We start from the raw sequence: 22133 nt of genomic DNA on the forward strand, positions 1-22133 counted from the left end.
AATGCTAAATATTCACCTTGAAATAATTGCAGGTAGTCACTAGGAACCCATAAATTGGGAAATGAAACAATAAATTTCATAAAATACTTTTCCAGATACAGATAGAATTGTAGAACATCTGTCTGTAGGCTTACATGCCAGAAAGTAATCAACCAGGACACAAGAGGTGATAGCATTATGTTGTTTGATGACTTCCCTGAGGAGAAAGTCTGCTGTGTGTATGTGTGTGTATGTGTATGTGTGTGTACACAGGTGTAAATATATATATATATATATATATATATATATATATACACACAAACACATATATATATATATATATATGCATGTATATATGTGTGCACACATATACAATAAATTTCATCATAAAAGGAATATTGGAATTATAACCTTGCTGCTACAAACCTTACCAGTGTGATAAGTATTGAGGGAAATCTATTTAGGATAAAGAATAAGATGTGATTATCTATTTCTCTTTAATTAGTCATCTTCAGTATCAATCTTTTAATTAAAATACTTCAGGAGAAGAGGTATTCTCTTTCACTGGTACCCCATATCACCTAGGACCTTGTACATTGGAGAACTATTTTATGGTTCATTTTCTATGAAGGCTCTGAGACTTTCCTTGGAGATCTTACAGTACTCTCAAAATACTGGTACCTGCAGTCCACTATGGACATTTTTATTTTGCTAAGACACTCAGTAGTCAATTGCAGAGTCTTAAAATGATAGTGAAGCTCGGAATTTAAAATACATATATTAATGTGTGCTTAATACACTATAAAATATGATTAAAAGTATCAATTTAAGATATAACATATAAGACTAACTAATATATAAGACTTACATAACATGTAAGACTAAGATATAAGACTAATGTTTGTCTATGTCTTTATTCTAGTCCTAAAAAATATTCTCACATATAATAAAGAATTTCCATTTGATGTTCAGCCTAGCCCATTAAGGTAAATAAATAAGCATCCATATTTTGTCTTCTGATTTTATTATCTATTTTATGCCTGTTTTTCAAATATTTCTGTATTTTTTTCCCTATCAAATTTGGTATTGGTGATATGACTGGTAGCAATGAGATGATTGACATTGACATTTATATCAACATCAACCTAATAATCAGCATCTTATCTGGGAAGTTAGTGGCTATGAGGGTTAGCTGGTGTATTAAGTGGAGTAGCTCACTAATTTTTCTGTCCTTTTCTATATAGGAGAATTTTAGCCCCTGGTGAGGAAGAGCATTTGGAATTTGAAGAAGATGAAGAAGAAGGTGGTGCTGGAGCAGGGTCTCCTAATTCTTTTCCTGCTAGAGTGCCTGGTGGGTACAAAAAATGTACATTATATAATTCAAGGTCAGGTGTTTGGAACTTACTTTTGTACTTGTTAGTGGCGGGTAAAACATCTCCAGGTTTGCCAATCTTAAGCAAATTATCATGGCCATTCTGTTAGCGGTAGCTATCGGTTTATTGTGAAAGTATCTTACTATTTGTGTCAGGGATCCTCAAAACATCCCATGTTTAGTGATTGGCTAGGAAGACCCACAGGACTCAGCATATAGCTGTACTCACAGTTGTATTCTGAGTCATTACAACAAGAAAACACAAGAACAAAATCAGCAAAGGGTAAAGGCACACAGGCAAATTCCAGAGGAAACCAAACTTCTAAGAGTCCTCTCCCAGCAGAGTCAAATATGTATTTGATTCTCTCAACATTCTTTCACACCTGTGAAATGAAAAAATATTGTCTATTGTGGAAGCACTGTAGAGATTCAGTGCACAAGACACTTATTGGGGTTAGCATGAACCAAAACTACAGACTCCAGGAAGAAAGCAAGTGTTCAGCACAAACCATATTGTTTGCATGGACGGTTTAGGCACAGTGATCTTCTTAACAGGGCATCATGGGAATCCTGCTGAAATCCAGGTTCCCAGATGCTAGCCATAGACCAACATTGTAAGTAGGCTTTCTAGAGTAACTGTTTGCTATGTTAATTCTTTTCTTTATATATCTAGCTGTTCTTTAAATAATCATATATGATTGTGAAACCTGGACCTGGAGGAATAGATACTAAACAGTTGCCCTTAACAGGGAAATAAAGAATACATAGCAAGTCCTTTTTATTTTTGGAAGATCTTGACAAGGTTGTAAAATACCCTAGTCAAGCACCCTGAGTAAATTATTTGCCTCTTCTACTTCTATACTTTCTTCTGTTCTTATACAGTGCACAGTTTTTACTTCTGATGAATTAGTTCATTTTTGGAAGTGTAGAAATAGCACTGTACTATTGTGATGCATTTTTTTAAAAGACTCTATGCTTTATGGTATAATTAAATATAATATACATATCATCCAGAAAACTTCATAATTAAAGTCATATTCCAGTAATTTAAATACTCTTTGGTAGAAGACGTTTGAAATATAAACAGTATAGGCTTAGACCAATAAGATACCTGCGCTTTTGAGTCTAACATCTGCCAATCAGTAGTTAAGTGACTGTACTTAATTCTTTATAAAAGGAGATGTTGACAATGTCTAATTCATAGGGTTACAATGAAAATTAGGCACCACATACAAATCATTTGGCATTATACTTTTCATTTGCTGGGGTAGTGGTGGCTACTGTATTTTCATTATCACCTATAAATGATGCTAACAGTCCTACACCATAGGATTATTAGAAAAATTACAATCACTATAAAATGTTATTGTTAGTGTTTCTTTGGTACAAGGTAATTATTTCCAATCTGCTTGTCTTTATGAATAAAGAGCTATATTTTACTTGTTATATTTGTAGGAAATTCAAGATTGCTGAGATGATGAGGTAAATAAATTTGCTAAAATTTTTCTGCATTTTTTATTTCCTTTTCAAACCACATGCTGTAATTGAAATAGATTCCAGTTCTATAAATTTCTGGGTTTGGTTATTTGTTCACTAGTTATACTTCTGTAGCAAACAAGATCCTTAAAGCAGATGATGTAAGTCATGAAATGGACAGGTCTTTATGGGGTTCAGGTTGCTGAGTTGAAAAGAAACTCTGTAAATTAAGTCTATTTGCTATGAAAGATTAAGCCCAAAGTAATTAGATTTTTTTATTCTGATATAGCATTTTGGTATTTTATTTCAGAGATACAGAAAGCTCACTAAACCTTTCTATTCCATGAATTATTTTCCTCAAAGTAAGAAAGAGTACATATAGTTCAATTGGCTATATTTGATTTTTGATCATATTTTCCAGGGCCTGTGTCATTATAAAATTGAACATGTCATTGAAGGACAATTTGACCTTTAACTTAATTGTAGAATGGGAAAAAATTGTTATACTGTGGACATCCAAGCTTTCATTCGTGATAAGGCTGTTGTGTCTACATTATCATGGCAGGGTGCTTCTAAGAATTATAACATTTTTATTACCTTTATTTTATGTAATTTATATAATTGTAAGTTTGTTGTACTTTTTTTTTTTTTGGTACTGAGGATTTAACACAGGGGTACTTTACCAGTGAGCCACATCCTCAGCCCTTTTTATTTTTTATTTTGAGACAGGATTTCACTTAGTTGCTTAGGGCCTCACTTAGTTGCTGAGATTAGTCTTAAACTTGGGATCCTCCTGCCTCAGCCTCCCAAGTCACCTGGATTCCAGGCTTGTGCTATAGCATCTAGCTTATTGTGATCTTTTTAAAAAAAGATTTATTAAGGTGTCCCTTACATATATAAAAGGCATCTTTTTTAATGTACAGCTTTATAAGTTTTGACAAACACACATGGTAAACACTACTACTGTTAAGCTAATGAGATAAAGTATAATATATGAATATGGTATGATCAAGAGTAGTTTATTCCCATTTAAAATCAAAAATGGATTTTTATCCAACCTTTCTTGAAAAGAATAAAAAATTGTTGAACCTTTCTTTGACATTATTATCATTTTCAAAGCCTTCAATTCTCATAAGACAGTAACTTTTTTGTACTGCTTTAAACACTAACTGGCTTAAGTCCATATAGTAGTTTAATTTTCTTAAGGTAATCTCAGTAGATTTCATTTAAATAGAGGATAAAAATTTATAACCTATTATTTATTACCTGAAAATTTATTTATCATGTTGAATATTAAAGCTTCTAAATGATAAACCAAAGTAATACAAATTTAAAAAAAAAATAGCTGGCCAGGATTATATGCTTATAATCCTAGCTACTTGAGAAATTGAGGCAGGAGGATTGCAAGTTTGAGGCCAGTGGGGGCAACTTAGAGAGACTTTGTCTCAAAATAGAAAGAACTAGGGATGTAGCTCAGTGGTAGGGTGCTTGCCTCACCTGTGTGAAGCCCTACATTCATTTCCTAGTACCACGTGCACAAATAGCCATGTCACAATTTTAGACAAAATTTAAAAAAAAGTTTCTGAGTGACCTAAACATAAGCCTAGCAATCTCAACATTATTCTAGATTTGTATTGGTTATTCATCTTTTATATAGTCTTAGATATGTACAAAAAATGTTTTTTTGAAACTCAAAATGAAGAGTAAATCTTACTTCTTTAATATTAAACCTGTACTTGTTTCTTTCCTGCATAAATATTCAATTCTGAGTTGAACTTGAGAGTTAAGCAAATATGTATTTCATTTTCAGCTAAAGTGCAGTTTTTTTCTTACCCATGCGTATAGGAAGTTGAAAACTGCAACAAAATATTCATTGCTGTTCCATGAATATTAGGGCATCCTTATTTCACAGAATTTCAGAATATATTTAGGGTTAAACAGTAAATACCACCAAAGTGTGCAGATAGACTCTGGCTCTCCGAGCACATCCTTTCTCTCAAAGTCTCAAATTCTCAGACTGAGCCAAACAGTCAAAGCCAGAGTCCCTCATCCAGTCATGTACTTATATTGAAAGGAAAGGAAAATACCATTCAATGTTATCTGGTAGTTCTCCTAGCTGTTTTTCAATAGTTTTAAGGCTTGTTAATATTCTATTACTCTCAAGCAGTTTTGAAAGATTTCTTTTTTATAATTTGTTTCTACATGTTTGTTTGTAGTACTGGGGATTGAAGTCAGGGATGCTCTACCACCTAGCTACATCCCCAGCTCTTTGATTTATTTTTTTATTTTGAAACAGGGTTTTGCTAAGTTGCCCACACTGGCCTCTCTTGCCTTAACTTGCCAAGTTGTTGGGATTACAGGCATGCAGCACTATGTCTGGCTCAGTTTGTTTTGTTTTGTTTGTTTTGTTTTTTAATCCATGAATCTTGTCACTTGAAGTCAAAAGGTTTTCTCCAGAGCTTTGCAGAAATTGGTTCATAGGAAATGTCTATTGAGTAGGCTCTTCATCAAGGCTCTAAGCAACATCTGGCCTGCTTTTTCTTTCTTTTTTTTTTAAAGAGAGAGTGAGAGAGGAGAGAGAGAGAATTTTAATATTTATTTTTCAGTTATTGGCGGACACAACATCTTTGTTTGTATGTGGTGCTGAGGATCGAACCCGGGCCGCAGGCATGCCAGGCGAGCGCGCTACCACTTGAGCCACATCCCCAGCCCCAGGCCTGCTTTTTCTTGAAAGTCCTCTGGCCACTCAAATTTTTAACCCAACACCTGTAGTAACTCTTCCTTGCATGCTAAATGGCATCTATGTATGAAGCATATACCCACTGATTCATCTTAGGTTTTGTGAGAGTATTTATTATTTTTTTCCAGATACGATGGTGACACTTAAGAATTCAGCCATTATCCAAATCACATATTTCTGAACACAGAAAAATACATATTTCTAGTACCAGTCAATAAAGAAAATAAAAACAAGAATATACTCATATAACCTATATACAAACAACTTTAATAAAGTATAATTTTTGACAGACCTAGAAATATTATTGTTTGAATGCTAATGACCCCTAAGATTTTTATCAAACTTTTAATATAATTTCAAAGTGAATAAACTTCTTATGATTTTACTCTTTATCTTGAAAGGTTGGAGCAGTTCCTCAACTACTAATCAGTTACCAACCAAAAGAAATTGTGCATGTGTTTTCATATTTTCACACAATTTGTATGTGTGTACAAATTGCAGATGTGCAGTACAAATTGCAAAATTTTTCTCTTGCTAGATTTTTAAGACCCATTTCATGTTTTGTGCCATTTACAAAATGTTATGACCAAATAATGATTTGACAATACCATTATTTTAAATTATGTTAAAATTATCCCAAAATAATAGAAAATATTATTTTATATATATCCTTTTTATTGGATTTTAAAATTACAAAGAAATGTGCACTTAAAAAATGTGTGTGACAGACTTTGAATTGGTAGTATCAAACATCTGAATTTAATTGCAAGTATGATAAATCTAAAACAAAGAAGACATAAATATATAATCACACACATATGATAATGCTTAGTTTACATTTTAGATATCAGGTCCATCTCTGTCCTAAAAGCATGGACAACAAATTTTGTACTCCTTATTCATGACATTTAATTCACCAAGCACCAAGGCAAAATGAAGACTGACTCACCTCTTATTGAAGTAAATGCCTGTGACAAACATTTGTACAATATCATGTAAAAAGCAAATTCAAATCAGTGTTTTAAAAAAAAATATAATCTTTGGTAATTTTCCTCTTTTAATGTTCTTACCTAGACAATAATGTACTATTTTGGAACAAAGACTGTCATGCCATTTCCAATTTTGGACTAGAAATTGTCCTTATGGTATGATATGAGATATAAACAATAGAAATTTTTAAAAAGCAAAAATAAAAAGTTGAAAGAAAAGAATGACTTCCTCTTCTGCATGTGAGGACAGGGCCTTAAGGATCCCACTGACCTTCATATCCATGTCACTCCAGACTCATCCTCGGGTTGGTGGTCCTTTTATTGTCTGATTCTCCATGATCTCTATGGCTACACAGAGACTATTGAATGTGAGGCCATCCTACTTGATACTTAGACCTTCATTTTTCTCAGCACCCTCTTGGAACAAAGAAGTTATGGGCGGGGGGGGGTGAGGGGCTTCAGATGTTCTCCCATTGTTTTTCTGTACCTGTTGCAGGTACAGTGGTGTTTCATTGCTCAGTCTGTGTCAGTGCTGTTGGGTGACCAGCAGAGGCAGAGGCCTTACTTGCACAATTCCCTTTCCTCTCCACAGTGGCAGTTGCTGTAACATTCTTGGCTAGGTCAGATGCTTTTACACAGTTTTTAAAACATTCTTAAGCAAAGAACATATGATAATGCTTAGTTTACATTTTAGATATCAGGTCCATCTCTGTCCTAAAAGCATTGACAGAGATGGACCTGTTTAACAAACAGCCATTTTGGGGATCCATAGCTACCTTCATAAATTGTTTTCCACAGATGAAGCACAATGAAATAGAGCAACTTAAGTTTTTACCCAAGTACCACCTGTTAATAAACAGTTTCCATCAACAAGATGGACTTTTTGGTATCCCCTATTACAGTAGTGTGGTAAAATGGTTCCAAACCTTCCAATTCATTGTCATTATTTTATCAGAGTTGTCTTTAGGTTTAGGCTTAGAATCTTCCTCTCACAGAAAATCACACTGAATTCAGTAATTCCTTCCAACTCTTTTTGACACCAGTGAGAGCATGCTTGCTCTGGTTGGTGCATAAGAGGTGGTTGGGGGCAGATAAGTCAAAAAAAGACATGCTTTCTGTGTTCAGTACAACTTGGGGCTCACCAGCTACCAATGGCTTCCTTTGTCTTGCAGTAAAAACTGAAAGTGGAATTAACCAAATGAACACAGTCCTGCTGCTCACTGCTATATGAGTGTTAAAGACCTATCATATTGCTATCTGGGCTACTCAGTCTCTGTCCATTCCTGTGAATGTGCACTGCTCAGTGTACAAAGTTCAAATGTTACTATTTTTTAATCAATCCCTTACTTGGGAGTTCTTAGTGACAGCTCAATAACATCCCTGGGATGTTATTGAAAACTTGGTTTGGACAGCTGTAGCCATTTAGAGTTTTCCATATTTAAAAGTATGAGGCACAAATAGTGGCCTCACAAAAATGTCTATATTCTAATCCTGGGAACCTGTGACTGTTATGTTTACATGGCAAAAGGAACTTTGCAGAAGCTTGAGATGGGGAGGTTCTCCTGCAGTTCCTTTTAAGGCTTTAGGGACAATTAAAATAAAAATGTTAAAATGAGACATGATGGTTAAAAGCATGGACTCTGTAGCCAAACTGCTGTGTGATTATGGATAATTTGTTTTTCTATGCCTCACTTTTCACCTCTGAAAAATAGAACTAAACTATTGTTGTGAGGATTAGATGAGAGGAGTAGGATAGTATGTGGCACAACACAAATACTCACAGGTGTTAGCTATTTCTTATTTACATAGCAGTTCCATGTGGAAGAACATTTCTTCTGATCTTTGCTCTAGATCTGAGAGCAGATGATCTAGCTGGAATAGCACAGTTTACACTGGATTGTGTGTAGTGTTTTCTTTCTTATCCTTGTTAGTCTTCGAATTTTATGAATGTAGTTGACTTGTTCTCATATTACACTATGTAATTGGATATGTTAATTCTTCACTTAGAAATCTTCCTTTTAATGCATTGGCTCAATTTACAACTATCATGGTTCTATCTTTGATGCAAAAACATGCACCCTTTTTCATCTACCTGGGAGCTATAGATGGTATGGTATTATTCTAGTATTTGATCTTCTTTTATGTTTATTATTTCTTCACTCATTGATATAGATTCTCTAGCCATTTGTTTACTAGAGCATGATAACCTCTAGAACTGGAAATTCATTCATTCATTCAATAAAATATTTCTTCAACAAAGATCTGTTTATTCCTTGTGCATACCACAAAAGGAACAGTTCCCACACCTTTCAGGATGCTTATTGTGTAGTCAGCAAGACAGAGCCAAAAGCACATGATTATGATTAGAGATGTGCACCAATGTCGTAGGTTGGCAAAAAAGAAGGGCTGAGGGAGTTCAATAAATCTGGCCAGATTTAGGACTCACTGAGTATGTAGGAGTTGACCATGTAGAGAGAGCACATCATAGAGCATTCTGAAACACCTTAAATAGGCACCTTTCTATGTAATCTATGATCTTAATTACAGTCAGCTTCCTTCATTATGGAACACAATGTTTGACATTCTACCTTGAATTAAACAAGAAATTCAGACTTGAAATCACTGCCTCCATATTAAATTATCTGAAGCATAATGATTACATTAAACCTTACTGTGTAGTCTCAGGCAAAAAGATTGTTGGTAAGGAATGTAGCATCAGCCCTACCATTTCAACTGAAAGATCTAGATAATGACAGCTTATAAAATTGACTCACCCCAAAGTAACAACAAGTTTAATATCAACTTGGCAAAAAATAATCTTAACATCAAAAAGACTTTTTGAAAGTTGTAAAGCAATCATCTTTTGAATGTCAAAACAGGTAGTAAAGAGGTAATACATAAAAGAGGTAACATTCTTGGGGGTTTTTGGGGGTGGGGTGGGGTGGGTTCTTTTTTGTCTTTTTTAGAACTGGGGTTCGATTCCAGGATTTTGCAAATGCAAGGCAGACACTTTGCCACTGAGCTACATCCCAACCCAACATTCTTAATGTATAAAGAAAAATTTTAATTGTAATAACCAAAGCAGAATACATGAGAGGAACAGACAATATGAGCAAGCGCGTGAGCGTTCACACACACACACACACACACACACACACACACACACACATTTTAAAAATACCCGTTAAACATATAAAAAGATACTCAACTTTATTTTTAATAAAAACATAAATTAAAGCTACTGTTGGAGAGTCTTAGGGGAAATAGATACTTATTAATCACTGGTGGGAATAGAAAAATGGTACAGTTCCTTTGGAGGGGAATTGAGCATTCTCTAACAAAATATAAGTACATATTTTTTCCTTAGCAATCCCATTCCTGAGAATTTACTCTGAAGATGCACCCCCAAAATACAGGAAAAAGAGGGGAAAACATATGCATATACACAAGATTCTCTGTTTAGGTGTTTTTTATAATGATAAAAAGTTAGAAATAATGTAACTGCCAAATGAAGATTGACGGAATAAACAGAGGATGCTGTGGAAAATAATTCAGAAAATCTCCCTGAACTAATGAGTGATTTTTCAATTTATTGTTAGCAGAATTTATCAAGGTAGTTCACATTAGCAGATTAAGGGGAAAGATTTCATAAAGTTGTCAACAATGCAGAAAAAGTTTCCAGTTAAATTTGAAATACAGCCTTGATTTTAAACAATTCTTGGCAAAGAACAGAAAAACATCCTTAACTTGATAAAACATGGCTACATGACATTTACAGCCCAAAATCATTTAATGATGAATTTGAACAAAACAAGATTATCTATTACTTCTTTTCATCAGCATTGTTTTGGAAGCCCTAGCTACTGCACTAGGACAAGAAAATGAAATATAAAAGGGGGGATGTTCTTTATTTGCATATTTATGAATATATAGAGAATATATGCAAAAACCTATTCATAACTCATTAATAAGATAATGCGGTTCCTGGATATAAAATCTGTACAGACAAATCAATTCTATCTCAAACAAGTAATAGTTGCTTAGAAAATGAACTATTATAATATTTATAGTAGTATTAAATAATATCAAGGACCTTATTATAAATTCAACAAAAGAAATATAAGAATTTTATGTAGAAAATAAACCTTTGTTGAAAAAATAAAAGAATATCAAAAGAAAATGAAACTGGAGCCATCTTGAAATTAGAGAAAAAGATGGAAGAGTGACTTAACAATTGTTATGGTTTGTGAGATGTTGAATTATACATTCTCTTTTACTTTTTTCATTTCTCTCAATTGAATTGTTTATGAGAATGCATTTTATAAAAACAGTGAAGTCATTATTCTTTTTTTCATTTGTTCATAATAGTTATTCTTGACATTAGATTCATTTGGACTAATTATAAATGCATGGAATATAATTTGCTCCAGTTCAGTCCCTTCACCCTCCTCATCCTCCCTCCCACTGTTCCCTTTCATCCACTTTACTGATCTATTTATTTACATTTTTTAAAATTAGTATCTTATAGATATTCAAAATGATGAGTTTCATTATAGTGTATTCACATATGTGCATTGGAAAGTTAGTTTGGGTTCATTCCACAGTTTTTCTCTACCCACTCCCCATTCCCTTCTTTTTCTTTTATTGATTTTATTTTTTTTAATACACGACAATGGACAATTCTTATTACACATATAGAGCACAATTTTTTTTAACTTTGTATAAAGTATGTTCACTCCAATTCACGTTATTCATGTACTTGTTTTTTTTTGCATTACAATTCTTATTACACATATATACCACAATTTTTCGTATCTCTCTATATAAAGTAGGTTGACACCCAATTTGTGTCTTCAGACATGTTCTTTGGATAATGATGTCCATCACATTCATTAGGAGGCTAATCCCCTGCCTCCTTCCTTTCCCTCACTCCCCTCTTCCCTATCTAGAATCCATCTATTCATCCCATGCTCCTCCTCCCTACCCTATTATGAGTCAGCCTCCTTATATCAGAGAAAACATTTGGCATTTGTTTTTGGGGGATTGACTAACTTCACTTAGCATTATCTTCTCCAATGCCATCCATTTACCTGCAAATGCCATGATTTTATTCTCTTTTAAAAACGTTCATAGTGTATATATGCCACATTTTTTAAAATCCATTCATCCACTTAAGGGCATGTAGGTTGGCTCCACAGTTTAGCTATTGTGAATTGTGCTGCTATAAACATTGATGTGGCTGTGTCCCTGTAGTATGTTGTTTTTAAGTCCTTTGGGTATAGTCCAAGGAGAGAAATAGCTTGGTCAAATGGTGGTTCCATTCCCAGATTTTCAAAGAATCTCCATACTGCTTTCCAGATTGGCTGCACCAATTTGCAGTCCCACCAGCAATGTATGAGTGTGCCTTTTTCCCCACATCCTCTTCAATACTTATTGTTGTTTGTCTTCATAATAGCTGCCATTCTGACTGGAGTTGTATCTTAGTTTTGATTTGCATTTCTCTGATTGCTAGAGATGTTGAAAATTTTTTCATATATTTGTTGATTGATTGTATATCCTCTTCTGAGAAGTGTTTGTTCAAGTCCTTGGCCCATTTTTTGATTGGGTTACTTGTTTTTTCAGTGCTTAGCTTTTGAGTTCTTTATATACCCTAGAGATTAGTGCTCTATCTGATGTGTGAGGGGTAAAAATTTTCTCCCAGGATGTAGGCTCTCTGTTCACCTCACGGATTGTTTTCTTTTGCTGACAAAAAAAATTTTTAGTTTGAATCCATCCCATTTATTGATTCCTGGTTTTAATTCTTGTGCCATAGGGGTCTTATTAAGGAAGTTGTGGTCTAACCCACATGAAGAAGTTTAGGGCCTACTTTTTTCTTCTATTAGACGAAGAGTCTCTGGCTTAATTCCTAGGTCCTTGATCCATTTTGAGTTAAGTTTTGTGTATGGTGAGAGTTATGAGTTTAATTTCATTTTGTTGCATATGGATTTCCAGTTTTCTCCAGTGCATGTTTTTGGCACCTTTGTCTAAAATAAGATGATTGTAATTTTGTGGGTTAGTCTCTGTGTCCTCTATTCTGTACCATTGGCCTACTAGTCTGTTTTAGTGCTGAAACCATGCTGTTTTTGTTACTATTTCTGTGTAGTATAGTTTAAGGTCTCATATAGCAATACTCCCTGCTTCACTCTTCCTGCTAAGGATTTCTTTAGCTATTCTTGGTCTCTTATTTTTCCAGATGAATTTCATGATTGCTTTTTCTATTTCTATGAGGAATGCCATTGAGATTTTGATTGGAATTGCATTAAATCTATATAGCACTTTTGGTAGTATGGTCATTTTGATAATATTAATTCTGCCTATCCAAGAGCAAGGTCGATCTTTCCAGAAATAGTAAATGAATTCAGCAAAGGAGCAGGATATAAATCAATACCCATAAATCAAAGGCATTTCTGTATATCAGTGACAAAGCCTCTGAGAAGGAAATGAGGGAAAATACTCCATTCACAATAACCTCAAAAAAAATGATACTTGAGAATCAATGAAAGAAGTCAAAGATCTATACAATGAAAACTACAGAACCCTAAAGAGAGAAATCAAAGAAGATCTTAGAAGATGGAAAGATCTACACATTCCCTTCTTAAAAGGAGAAAGGGAGGAGGAGGGAGAGAGAGAGGGGGAAGGTGGGCAGGGTCAGATCAGAATATGATAGCCCAAAGGGTGAGGTTTTGGCCTGCTGAGAACTTCTAACTGAAGGAGATTGGAATCCCAAAAGCAACCTCAGCAGCAAAGCCTCTGCTCTCCTCCTGCCCTCCTGTCCATTCATTCTTCTCTCCCAAAGCCAGTCATAAAACCTAGAAAGCGCTCTCTCTCTCTTTCTCTTTCCTTCCCTCCCTGCTATTCCCTTACTGTCCCCCTACCCTCCCTTACCCCTCCCTTACAAACCCTCATTCCAGACAGGACCTGCCTTAGGTCCAGTAGGAAAGAAAGCTATACAGAGAGGCCAAGAAGAATCTGACCAGACAGGGCTTGCTGGGACCCTGGCAGCCTTTTACCATTAGCTCACACCCCCTTTTCCAGTCATTTCTACATGGCCATACATTCTTCATGGAACATAAACAAAAAAACAGGAGTTTTCCCTGGATCTGTAGGTCTTTATTTCTGAAGGCTTTTAGGTCAAATAAAATTCTATTAAATAATTGTTATGATTTTTAAAATGTAAAGATATATACTAGTTCATAAATTAGAAGAAGCAGTTTATAAAGATAGACTCTTTCTGAAACTCATCTGAATTTTTATTGCAGTTCCTGGACCTTTTATACAGCTGTAGAATTAAGATACTGTATTAGTGGTAAGAGGATAAACAGTCCGGTAAGACAGAATAGAAAACTCAGAAAGTGATTGCCACATGATTTATGATTGAGGTGGGACTGCAGATCAGTGGTGGAAAATGTCAGTCTTTTTAATGAGTAGTGCTGAGACAATTGAGTATTTATGTGAAATTGAATAAAATTAAAGCTCCTACTATACACCGTAGTCAATAATTCTATGTGACATATAGAATTAAGTGTGAATGGCAAAACTATGCTTTCAAGATAATACCTTTATGATTTTGGAGTGGGGTAAGTTTTCTTAAATATGACATAAAAAGCACTGATTGTAAAGGAAGATATTAAGAAATTTTAATATTACTAGCAGTAAGTATTTATCATAATCAGAAGACACCATGGCAGAGAAAAGTCATTCTTAACATTCAAAACTAACACTTGGTGTTAGAAGTTAGCAATGGTTGCTATCTTTTGGAAGAGTGAATTGGATAGGGTGGGGGGAAGGACACTCCCAGGAGGCTGATCATATCTTTCCTAGATCTGATACTAGTTATACAGGTGTATTCACTTTGTGGAAGTTCAGCAAACTGTACTAACAATTTGCGCATTTTAAAATGTATATGCTCTACTTCAACAAAAAGTCTTTATAAAGGAAAACTACTAAGAAGCTATTTGTAAAACATTTGTCCAGCAAAGTAATAGAGACCTCCTATAGCTCAATAAGATAGACATCTCAATAGAAAATCGAGCAAAATAATTGAACACACTTCAGAAAAGAGGAAATCATACATTTGATTTATTCTAAAAGGTGCTCAACCTTATTAATCTTCAGAGGAATGCAAATTAAAATGATTGATCTCTTTATACCAAAATTGGCTAACATGAAGAATCTGAGAAAACAGTACCTAGTGAGGATGTGGAGCAATGGGAACACTACTGCACTTGGGCTAGGAATAAAAGTTGGCACAACCACCTTGGGAAATGGATTGTCATTACATAGTAGGTATGGAGGTAACATGCCAGGTGACTTAGTGATTCCCCTGTTTCAGAAATGGGTGCTTATGGGCACTAGAAGATGTTAGAAGAGTATTTATAATAGCCTGTTAACTATATCCAAACACTTGAAGTAATTCAAATGTCTATCAACACAAGAATGTGTACATAAACTGTAGCATATTTATACAGCCATGTACTACATAATAGAATGAACTTTTCTGCAGAAAAATTCATATATGATATACATACATATGAATATGTATGTATATATATAAATATAAATGTATACATATTCACATTTTTCATAAAATTTCAGAAGTGTTTCTTAATTTTCTGAAGTTCATCCCAGATGTCCAGGTACAAGCCCCTCTTCTAAAAGTACCCTCATTTGTCAATCAAAGAAGATGCATAAAATGTATTATGTATATATTTAATGATATCAGCCTGAGCCCATTTAGGTTTGTTAATGCAACAGTGGAATGCAGCCTCCAGGCCTTCCTATTATTGCATTTGTCTGTATTGTCTTCATATTTGTTTAAATTAGAAAGTAATACATTTTTAACAGCACTGTTGAGGTACAATTTGCATTTCATAACATTTCCCTTCTGTAAGTATAAAATTCATCGATTTTGACACCTCTATAGAGTTTTGCATCTGCCATCACTATACAAGTTCAGAACATTCCCATCACCTCCCAAAATTTCCTCAAGCCACATTTGCCATCAATCAAATGTGTATTTTCAAATGTAGTGTGTTGATTACTTCATGTATTTCAAATAACTCATCATTAAAAGTAGCATAACACATTGTTGAATAGAAACTTGAAAAACATCAACCAAAATCTTTTGTTAAGTGTATTTTGAGGTTCTGTATACATACTTGATTAAAATCAGCTTATTTGCATCTGTTCTCTATTGGTAGTTTCAAAAAAGGGAACATACTGAACAGTTGATTTCTTCCTTCATATGTTCTTGGTGGGTGAATGTTGTCATGTTGTTCTGGGTGGGTTTTAGTTTTAAAAATTTTAGTTGGTTTTGGAAAAAATGTTCAGTTATACAAATGGCCATTTTATATGTCAGTCTGTATAGTACTAATTTCTGAGGGAATAAATCATACAAAATAGAATGAAGAATAGAAGTTAGACTATCTAGTTAAATTAAAACATAAATATCAAATTGTAAATTATTTTCTTTATTAGGAGTAACTAAAGAGAAGAATGTATTGATCAACTGTGATATTAAATGTCTCAGACTTTAGAACAGTATAACAAGTATTTTAAAAGCTTTTCTTGTCTTTGTTCTACCACTTCATATTAAGATGCTGAATATAATATAGAAGTACATATTGAATATAAATATTATGTGAGCATATTATACTATTATGTATCATTGGGCTTCCTCAAGTGATGTTTTTAACATACTTTTATTATACATACTATATACTATTATTATAGAAATTATTATTTCTGCTTAAAGGTGATTGTATGGTTGGGAAATGCAGATATATTATGTGTAAATTTAAATATTTTTCTAAAAATGTATAACATCAGATGTTCATGAATTTTGGAAATAAAAATACATAATGCCTAGCTAGTTCCTAAGAGGTAGGCTATATCTTCTGTTTGTCAAAGTATTTACTCTGCATTATTGGTGGAGCTAACTTTTATTGAGGTTTCTCTGTTGCCAGGTACTTTATTACCAAGGTTGCCATCAGAACCGGGAATGACATTACTCACTATCAGGATTGAGAAAATTGGTCTGAAAGACGCTGGACAGTGCATCGATCCCTATATTACAGTTAGTGTAAAGGGTAAATAACTGGCAAATTGCATTATGTTTTTTCTCATATGGGACAAAGTTTTTGACAGGGGATGATCTTGTATATGTGACAACTTACTTTAATGCATTCTATAATGAGGCAAAATCCTAGAAGAGATCATAACAGAACATAGTTCGAAAGACTTACAAAAAATATTTCCTACTTATACACTCACTTTTGCTTTTGAGTTTGTATAGATTTTTGCTCTTCAGATTCCATCTAACGTGCAGACTAAACATACACATTATCCTTAAAAGCAGCTACAGCCTTCAGGATGTAGATTAACAATAGCACCCCTCACCTTCTCCTACCCAGTCTATATTCATTTCTCTCCACAAAGCCCAATGTCCTGTTTTCCCATCTCTCCTGCTTCAACCCCTTCTTCTTCCTGTGCTACTGAGGTATCTACTTAGGTGAGTCCTACAGAGGCAGATGAAAATCAGGGGACAGGGAAGTAGGGTGCGTCCATAACATCCATGCCCTGAAAGCAATCCCGTGGGATGATGATGTGATTAAGGAATAAATTATACCATTTTACAGAAATAACTATAGTTAGTACAAACGGCTTATTTTAATCTATAGTTTTGCACCAAAGGAACAGATTGGTGCTGAAATTAAATGGAGAAACTTTTATCAATTGACCACAAAGAAAAACATTTATTTAAAGAACAGAATCCACAGCACTAATACTGGTACACTTTTAAATTCCGATGTTACCAGTTATCAAATATATAGTATACTGGAAAATATTTACATTGTTTGATAGGCCATTTGTAAAACTGCATACTCATTCAGAAAGTATACTTAAAACACAAAAATATTTAATGATGTTGTAAATGTTAAATTACCTTTGAATATGTTATACTGAAATATTTTTATGTAAATATTTTTTAATTATTAAATGTACTAAATTGTTTTTGAGCTTTTTGAGACACATAAATGAATAACACATAAACACTGAGGAGTTATTAAATGAGTCCATGTTGCATTTGACTAAACTGAGATTTTAAAAACCAGAAAATTAAAACTATATATAACGTACCATCTGGTTGTTGTAAATTCAGGGTATGTTGTAAACAGTATAACCAGAATTTAGATAATATATATGAAAAATTATTCATTAACAAAAGGGTTTTTGTTGGCTGTTCTCATCCATTTTTGGTTCTTAACAGGGAAATTATGATAAGGTTAGGTTTAAAGGCTTTTCTAAATAAGTCATACTTGATCAAAGTTAGAAATTGGTGGCAGAGCTCCATTGTGGCAAATTAAATACTCCAGATTTTTTTTTTTGCATAGAAAAATATAGTGGGCTATTCCCTAAGAAAAACATGTTTGTTCTTTTTACCACTTCACTATGAAGATCAAGTTTTGTCCACTTGGCCATGTAAAGGCTTCCTTGTCCCCTTCATGAGGTCTCCTATCCAGTCTATATTCATTTCTCTCCACATACCCCATGAACTTCAACAACTGTCACATACTTGCTCACACCAAATAGGAATCTCTTAACCTGAGAATCTCCTCTCAGCTCTTTCCATGCCTCTTTAGGAACTGTAACCTTTGCAGTTTCTATATTTTCTGTCTGTATATGTGAATGCTCATAAGCAGAAACTTTTCTCCAGATCTGAATGGCATAGATTTAACTCCTGTGCAAGATACTCCTGTGGCTTCAAGAAAAGAAGATACATATGTTCATTTTAATGTGGACATTGAGCTCCAGAAGCATATTGAAAAATTAACCAAAGGTTTGTAATTATCAGTTACTGACTTCTTAAGGACACAGTACTTATCTGGGTTTGTGTTCATAGTGTACTTAACACAAGATCTTATGTCACATAGTTATGAATATTGACTTAAAGTCAAATCAATTTTTTTAAAATATGAGAATTAGCAGTTGCATTATCTAGTTGTGTAATAATGTGGTTAAATATTATTTGATAGGGAAGTTTTTCTCATAATACAGAGTTAAGGAAGCAGGTTCCCTAATAATTACCTTAAGTCCTTTTAGGAACCTAATGATTACTTTCTAACAGTTAAATTATTTTTTTTCTTTCAATAAGATGCATTGGGTAAAAAGATAGTATAACTGGCAGTTAGTTTGTAAGAATATGGAAAGGACAATCTGGGCGTGGTTGTTTCAGGAGGGAGAGAAATGATATAAGGTAGAATTTTTTTTTAAAGGAACTCTTAAATTTCTATTCTATCTAATATTGGTGCTTATTGAAACCATTTTTATAGGTACTGCTGATACTTAAGTAACTTCTGTTTTTCTTGTAGTATTTAATATTTTATATTCTTTGGTAGTTTATGATTCTACCTGTGTACATAACTTACATTCTTGCTATAAAATTTTGTTGTACTTTGTAGAATTAAATGATATGGAGAAATGTCACTCAGACATGCTAGTACCAGAGCTTGGAGTGACAGCCACAGTGAGTTATCAACAGTTGTGTCATCAGACTGTTTGACACGTTACTTTGTAAAATCATAGGCTTCTGGTGACACATAAGAAATGTGTGGTCTCTGGCTTATGTTGTTTGTTTTAATTCCTTAGGTGCAGCTATCTTCTTTGAATTCAAACACTACAAGCTTACAAAAAGGTTTACCAGCACCAAATGTTTTGCTTTCATGGAGATGGATGAGATTAAACCTGGGCCAACTGTAATAGAACTGTAAGTGATATACATATAGGATTCATACTGTTCTAATGGTTACTAGTTCATGTTTCTTCTTAGTCCCTCTTATCGAGAATGTAACATTTGAGTAGATCAATCATCAAAGTATTTTAAATCTATTGTGGTTACAGATACAAGAAACCCACTGACTTTAAAAGAAATTGCAGTTATTGACCAAGAAACCACTTTATCTTCATCTACATCAAACTTTGCACAAGGAATGATTCTGACATGAGTAATGTCTAATTTCTGTGAATTTTACCACTCAGTAGAAACCATCATAGCTCTGTATAGCATATTCATCCTTCAGGAGGCAGGAAGTGAGCCGTACCTATAGGCCAGTGAGTCCATTGCAAAGCTGTACCACAGAACTAAAGTCCAGCACCTCATTGTTATGACTCCTTTGGATACAGGTTTATTGTAGATTTTGAAACTTGTTTTTACTTTCCTATTAATTGTGCAATTAATAGTCTATTTCCTAATTTACCACTGTTCCTACCCTGCTTCCTGGAACAATACTGCTGTGGTAGGTATGCTCATCTTCAAACTTAATACAGCAATAAGAATGTGCTAGGATTTACACATTTGCTCACTTTTGCTCCAATATGGTCTTTTGATTTGAATTAACTTCAAATTTTTGAATTGAAGTGGGTAGGATAGTACCAGATTGCTTTGAAAGGAAATTGGATTAGTTATGGTCTGTCTTATAGGCTGTTCCTTAGAGCTGGCCTAAATTCACCCTCATCTGATAGTTCTACTTAGAAATAGTGTGCCTTGATCAGATCAATATCCTATATGGGAGTGTTCCCCAGATTGTAGCTGTGATTTTTTTTTCCAGATGACCAGATTGTTTTTCTGAAAGTGAGCACATTTTTAGTCATGTTGATTAGTTGTTCTACATCACATTGCTATTGTTTCTAGGGTTAACATTAATGATTCTAGGGTTAACATTAAAACCATCTCTCTCAGAATAATTACAAATTTTGGAGTGGGTTTACATCTTCTAAATCATGTCATCTAAAAAATTGAGTCAGATGCTAATGAGATACTTTAGGAACAACTGCTGTTTTTCTGACAACTGATTGTGAAACCTTAAAACCTGCATACCTTGTCTTTATAAAGTGATGAGTATGTGTTGAGAGCCACAGCCAAAGGGGCCCCAGCAAACTTCCAGCTGCCAGCAAGCTTCAGACTGCCAGCTGATGATTGGCTCACAGTGGCCCCAGCAACATCTAGCTGATTGGCTCCTCTGCGGTGATTTTCATTGGGCTGTTTCCCTGCCCTTCAGACTGCCAGCTGATGATTGGCTCACAGCGGCCCCAGCAACATCTAGCTGATTGGCTCCTCCACGGAGCTGCTCATTGGTGACTTCTTTGGCTCTGCCCACGCAACCCAGCCAATCGGCCTCAAGAGCAGGAGGATTGTGGGAGGCTGAGAGGCTGGTGTGGGGGTGAGAGGCTTGTGGAAGCCGGTGGTGGCAGTTGGGCTCTGAGGGTTTTTTCCCTGAGGAGCTGTTTTGTTTGGCGTTTGTAGTTCTAAAAATAAAGTTAGTTTCTTTTTGACAAGTGGCTCCTGATTTGTGCCAAGCCAGACTTCGGCAAGTATGAAAAATCTGGAAAGATATTTTATTTTTTTTAATATAGGTAGATATGACTGCCATTTATTTCCTATTTAGATATATTGACATTCATATAAAAATATGCAGGTCATTAGCCTATTATAATTTCACTATTTACATTACTTTTAACTTGATGAGACATAAATAAAACTTTCATAGTACACAAGGTGCATATTTGATACACAGAACATAAAGATTTGTGAGGAGCTTTTTTGTGGGTTACATGTAGAACCCACGTATTTTAATATTCACTATTTTAAATGAACAATGCATGAAGGGAATGCAATACTTGGCCTATTTTTAAAATAGTGTAAACCCTAATCATACCATCCGTTTGCTTTTTAAAACAAATAATAGTTGTTTTAGCCCTTGCACTTCAAGAGATCTAGTCTTTAATTTTTCAGTTGTCTGTTAGGTCAGTTTTGTTTACTAGACTCATAAAACTATATGAGCCTGAAAGAATTATCAACCAAATTTAATCTTTTCTTTCATCTGGATTGGGTTAATTTCACAAGTGCAAAAATAGTTCAGTCTACAGTAGTTCTAGGAAATGAAGAATTTGCCTTAATAAAATGTTCACTCAACTGAAACTCTGAGTAGTCAAAATTTCCAGACTGTAAACTTCTCAAGAGAAGGGCCTCATCTTCTCCATGTCATGTAAACTTTCCAAGGTGCTTGGCAGCAGTCTGTACCCTGTGGAGTACTCAGTACCTTTTTGTTTGATGTTACTGATGTTTGATGTTGCTCCCTTAAAATCTGCTATTAAAATGTAGCAAAACGGATACATTGTTCTTTCTGTTCTCTCATACTATAAAACATGTATATCAAAGTGATAATTTTAAAAAAAAACAAACCTTTTTTTTTTTTGGTTGTAGATGGACACAGTACCTTTATATTTATATGTGGTGCTGAGGATCAAACCCAGTGCCTCACATGCAACCCCAGCCCCTCAAAGTGATAATTTATATGAAGAAACATTTAGCATCCTTCACATAAGAATGCTTTTTTTAAACCTCTATTTATTTATGTGGTGCTGAGGATTAAACCCAGGGCCTTGTCTGTGCTAGGCAAGTACTCTACCACTGAGCCACAACCCCAGCTTCCACCAAAGAATGGGGTTATATGAAAAAAAAAAGAGGATGCTTTGTATG

General features: G+C 34.3%; 1 protein-coding gene across 1 annotated transcript; it reads left to right on the forward strand.

Moving 5' to 3' along the window:
* The first annotated feature begins 876 nt into the window (after positions 1–876).
* LOC144372435 (axin interactor, dorsalization-associated protein-like) lies at positions 877–19380 on the forward strand. Its single transcript, XM_078035809.1, has 5 exons — positions 877–965; positions 1224–1330; positions 16561–16683; positions 18312–18434; positions 19244–19380. The coding sequence occupies exons 1-5, from the start codon at positions 877–879 to the stop codon at positions 19363–19365; spliced, it is 564 nt and encodes a 187-aa protein (XP_077891935.1). The 3' UTR covers positions 19366–19380.
* The last annotated feature ends 2753 nt before the right edge of the window (positions 19381–22133 follow it).

This window comes from Ictidomys tridecemlineatus, unplaced genomic scaffold (genome assembly GCF_052094955.1).
Source record: "Ictidomys tridecemlineatus isolate mIctTri1 unplaced genomic scaffold, mIctTri1.hap1 Scaffold_103, whole genome shotgun sequence".
NCBI lineage: Eukaryota > Metazoa > Chordata > Mammalia > Rodentia > Sciuridae > Ictidomys > Ictidomys tridecemlineatus.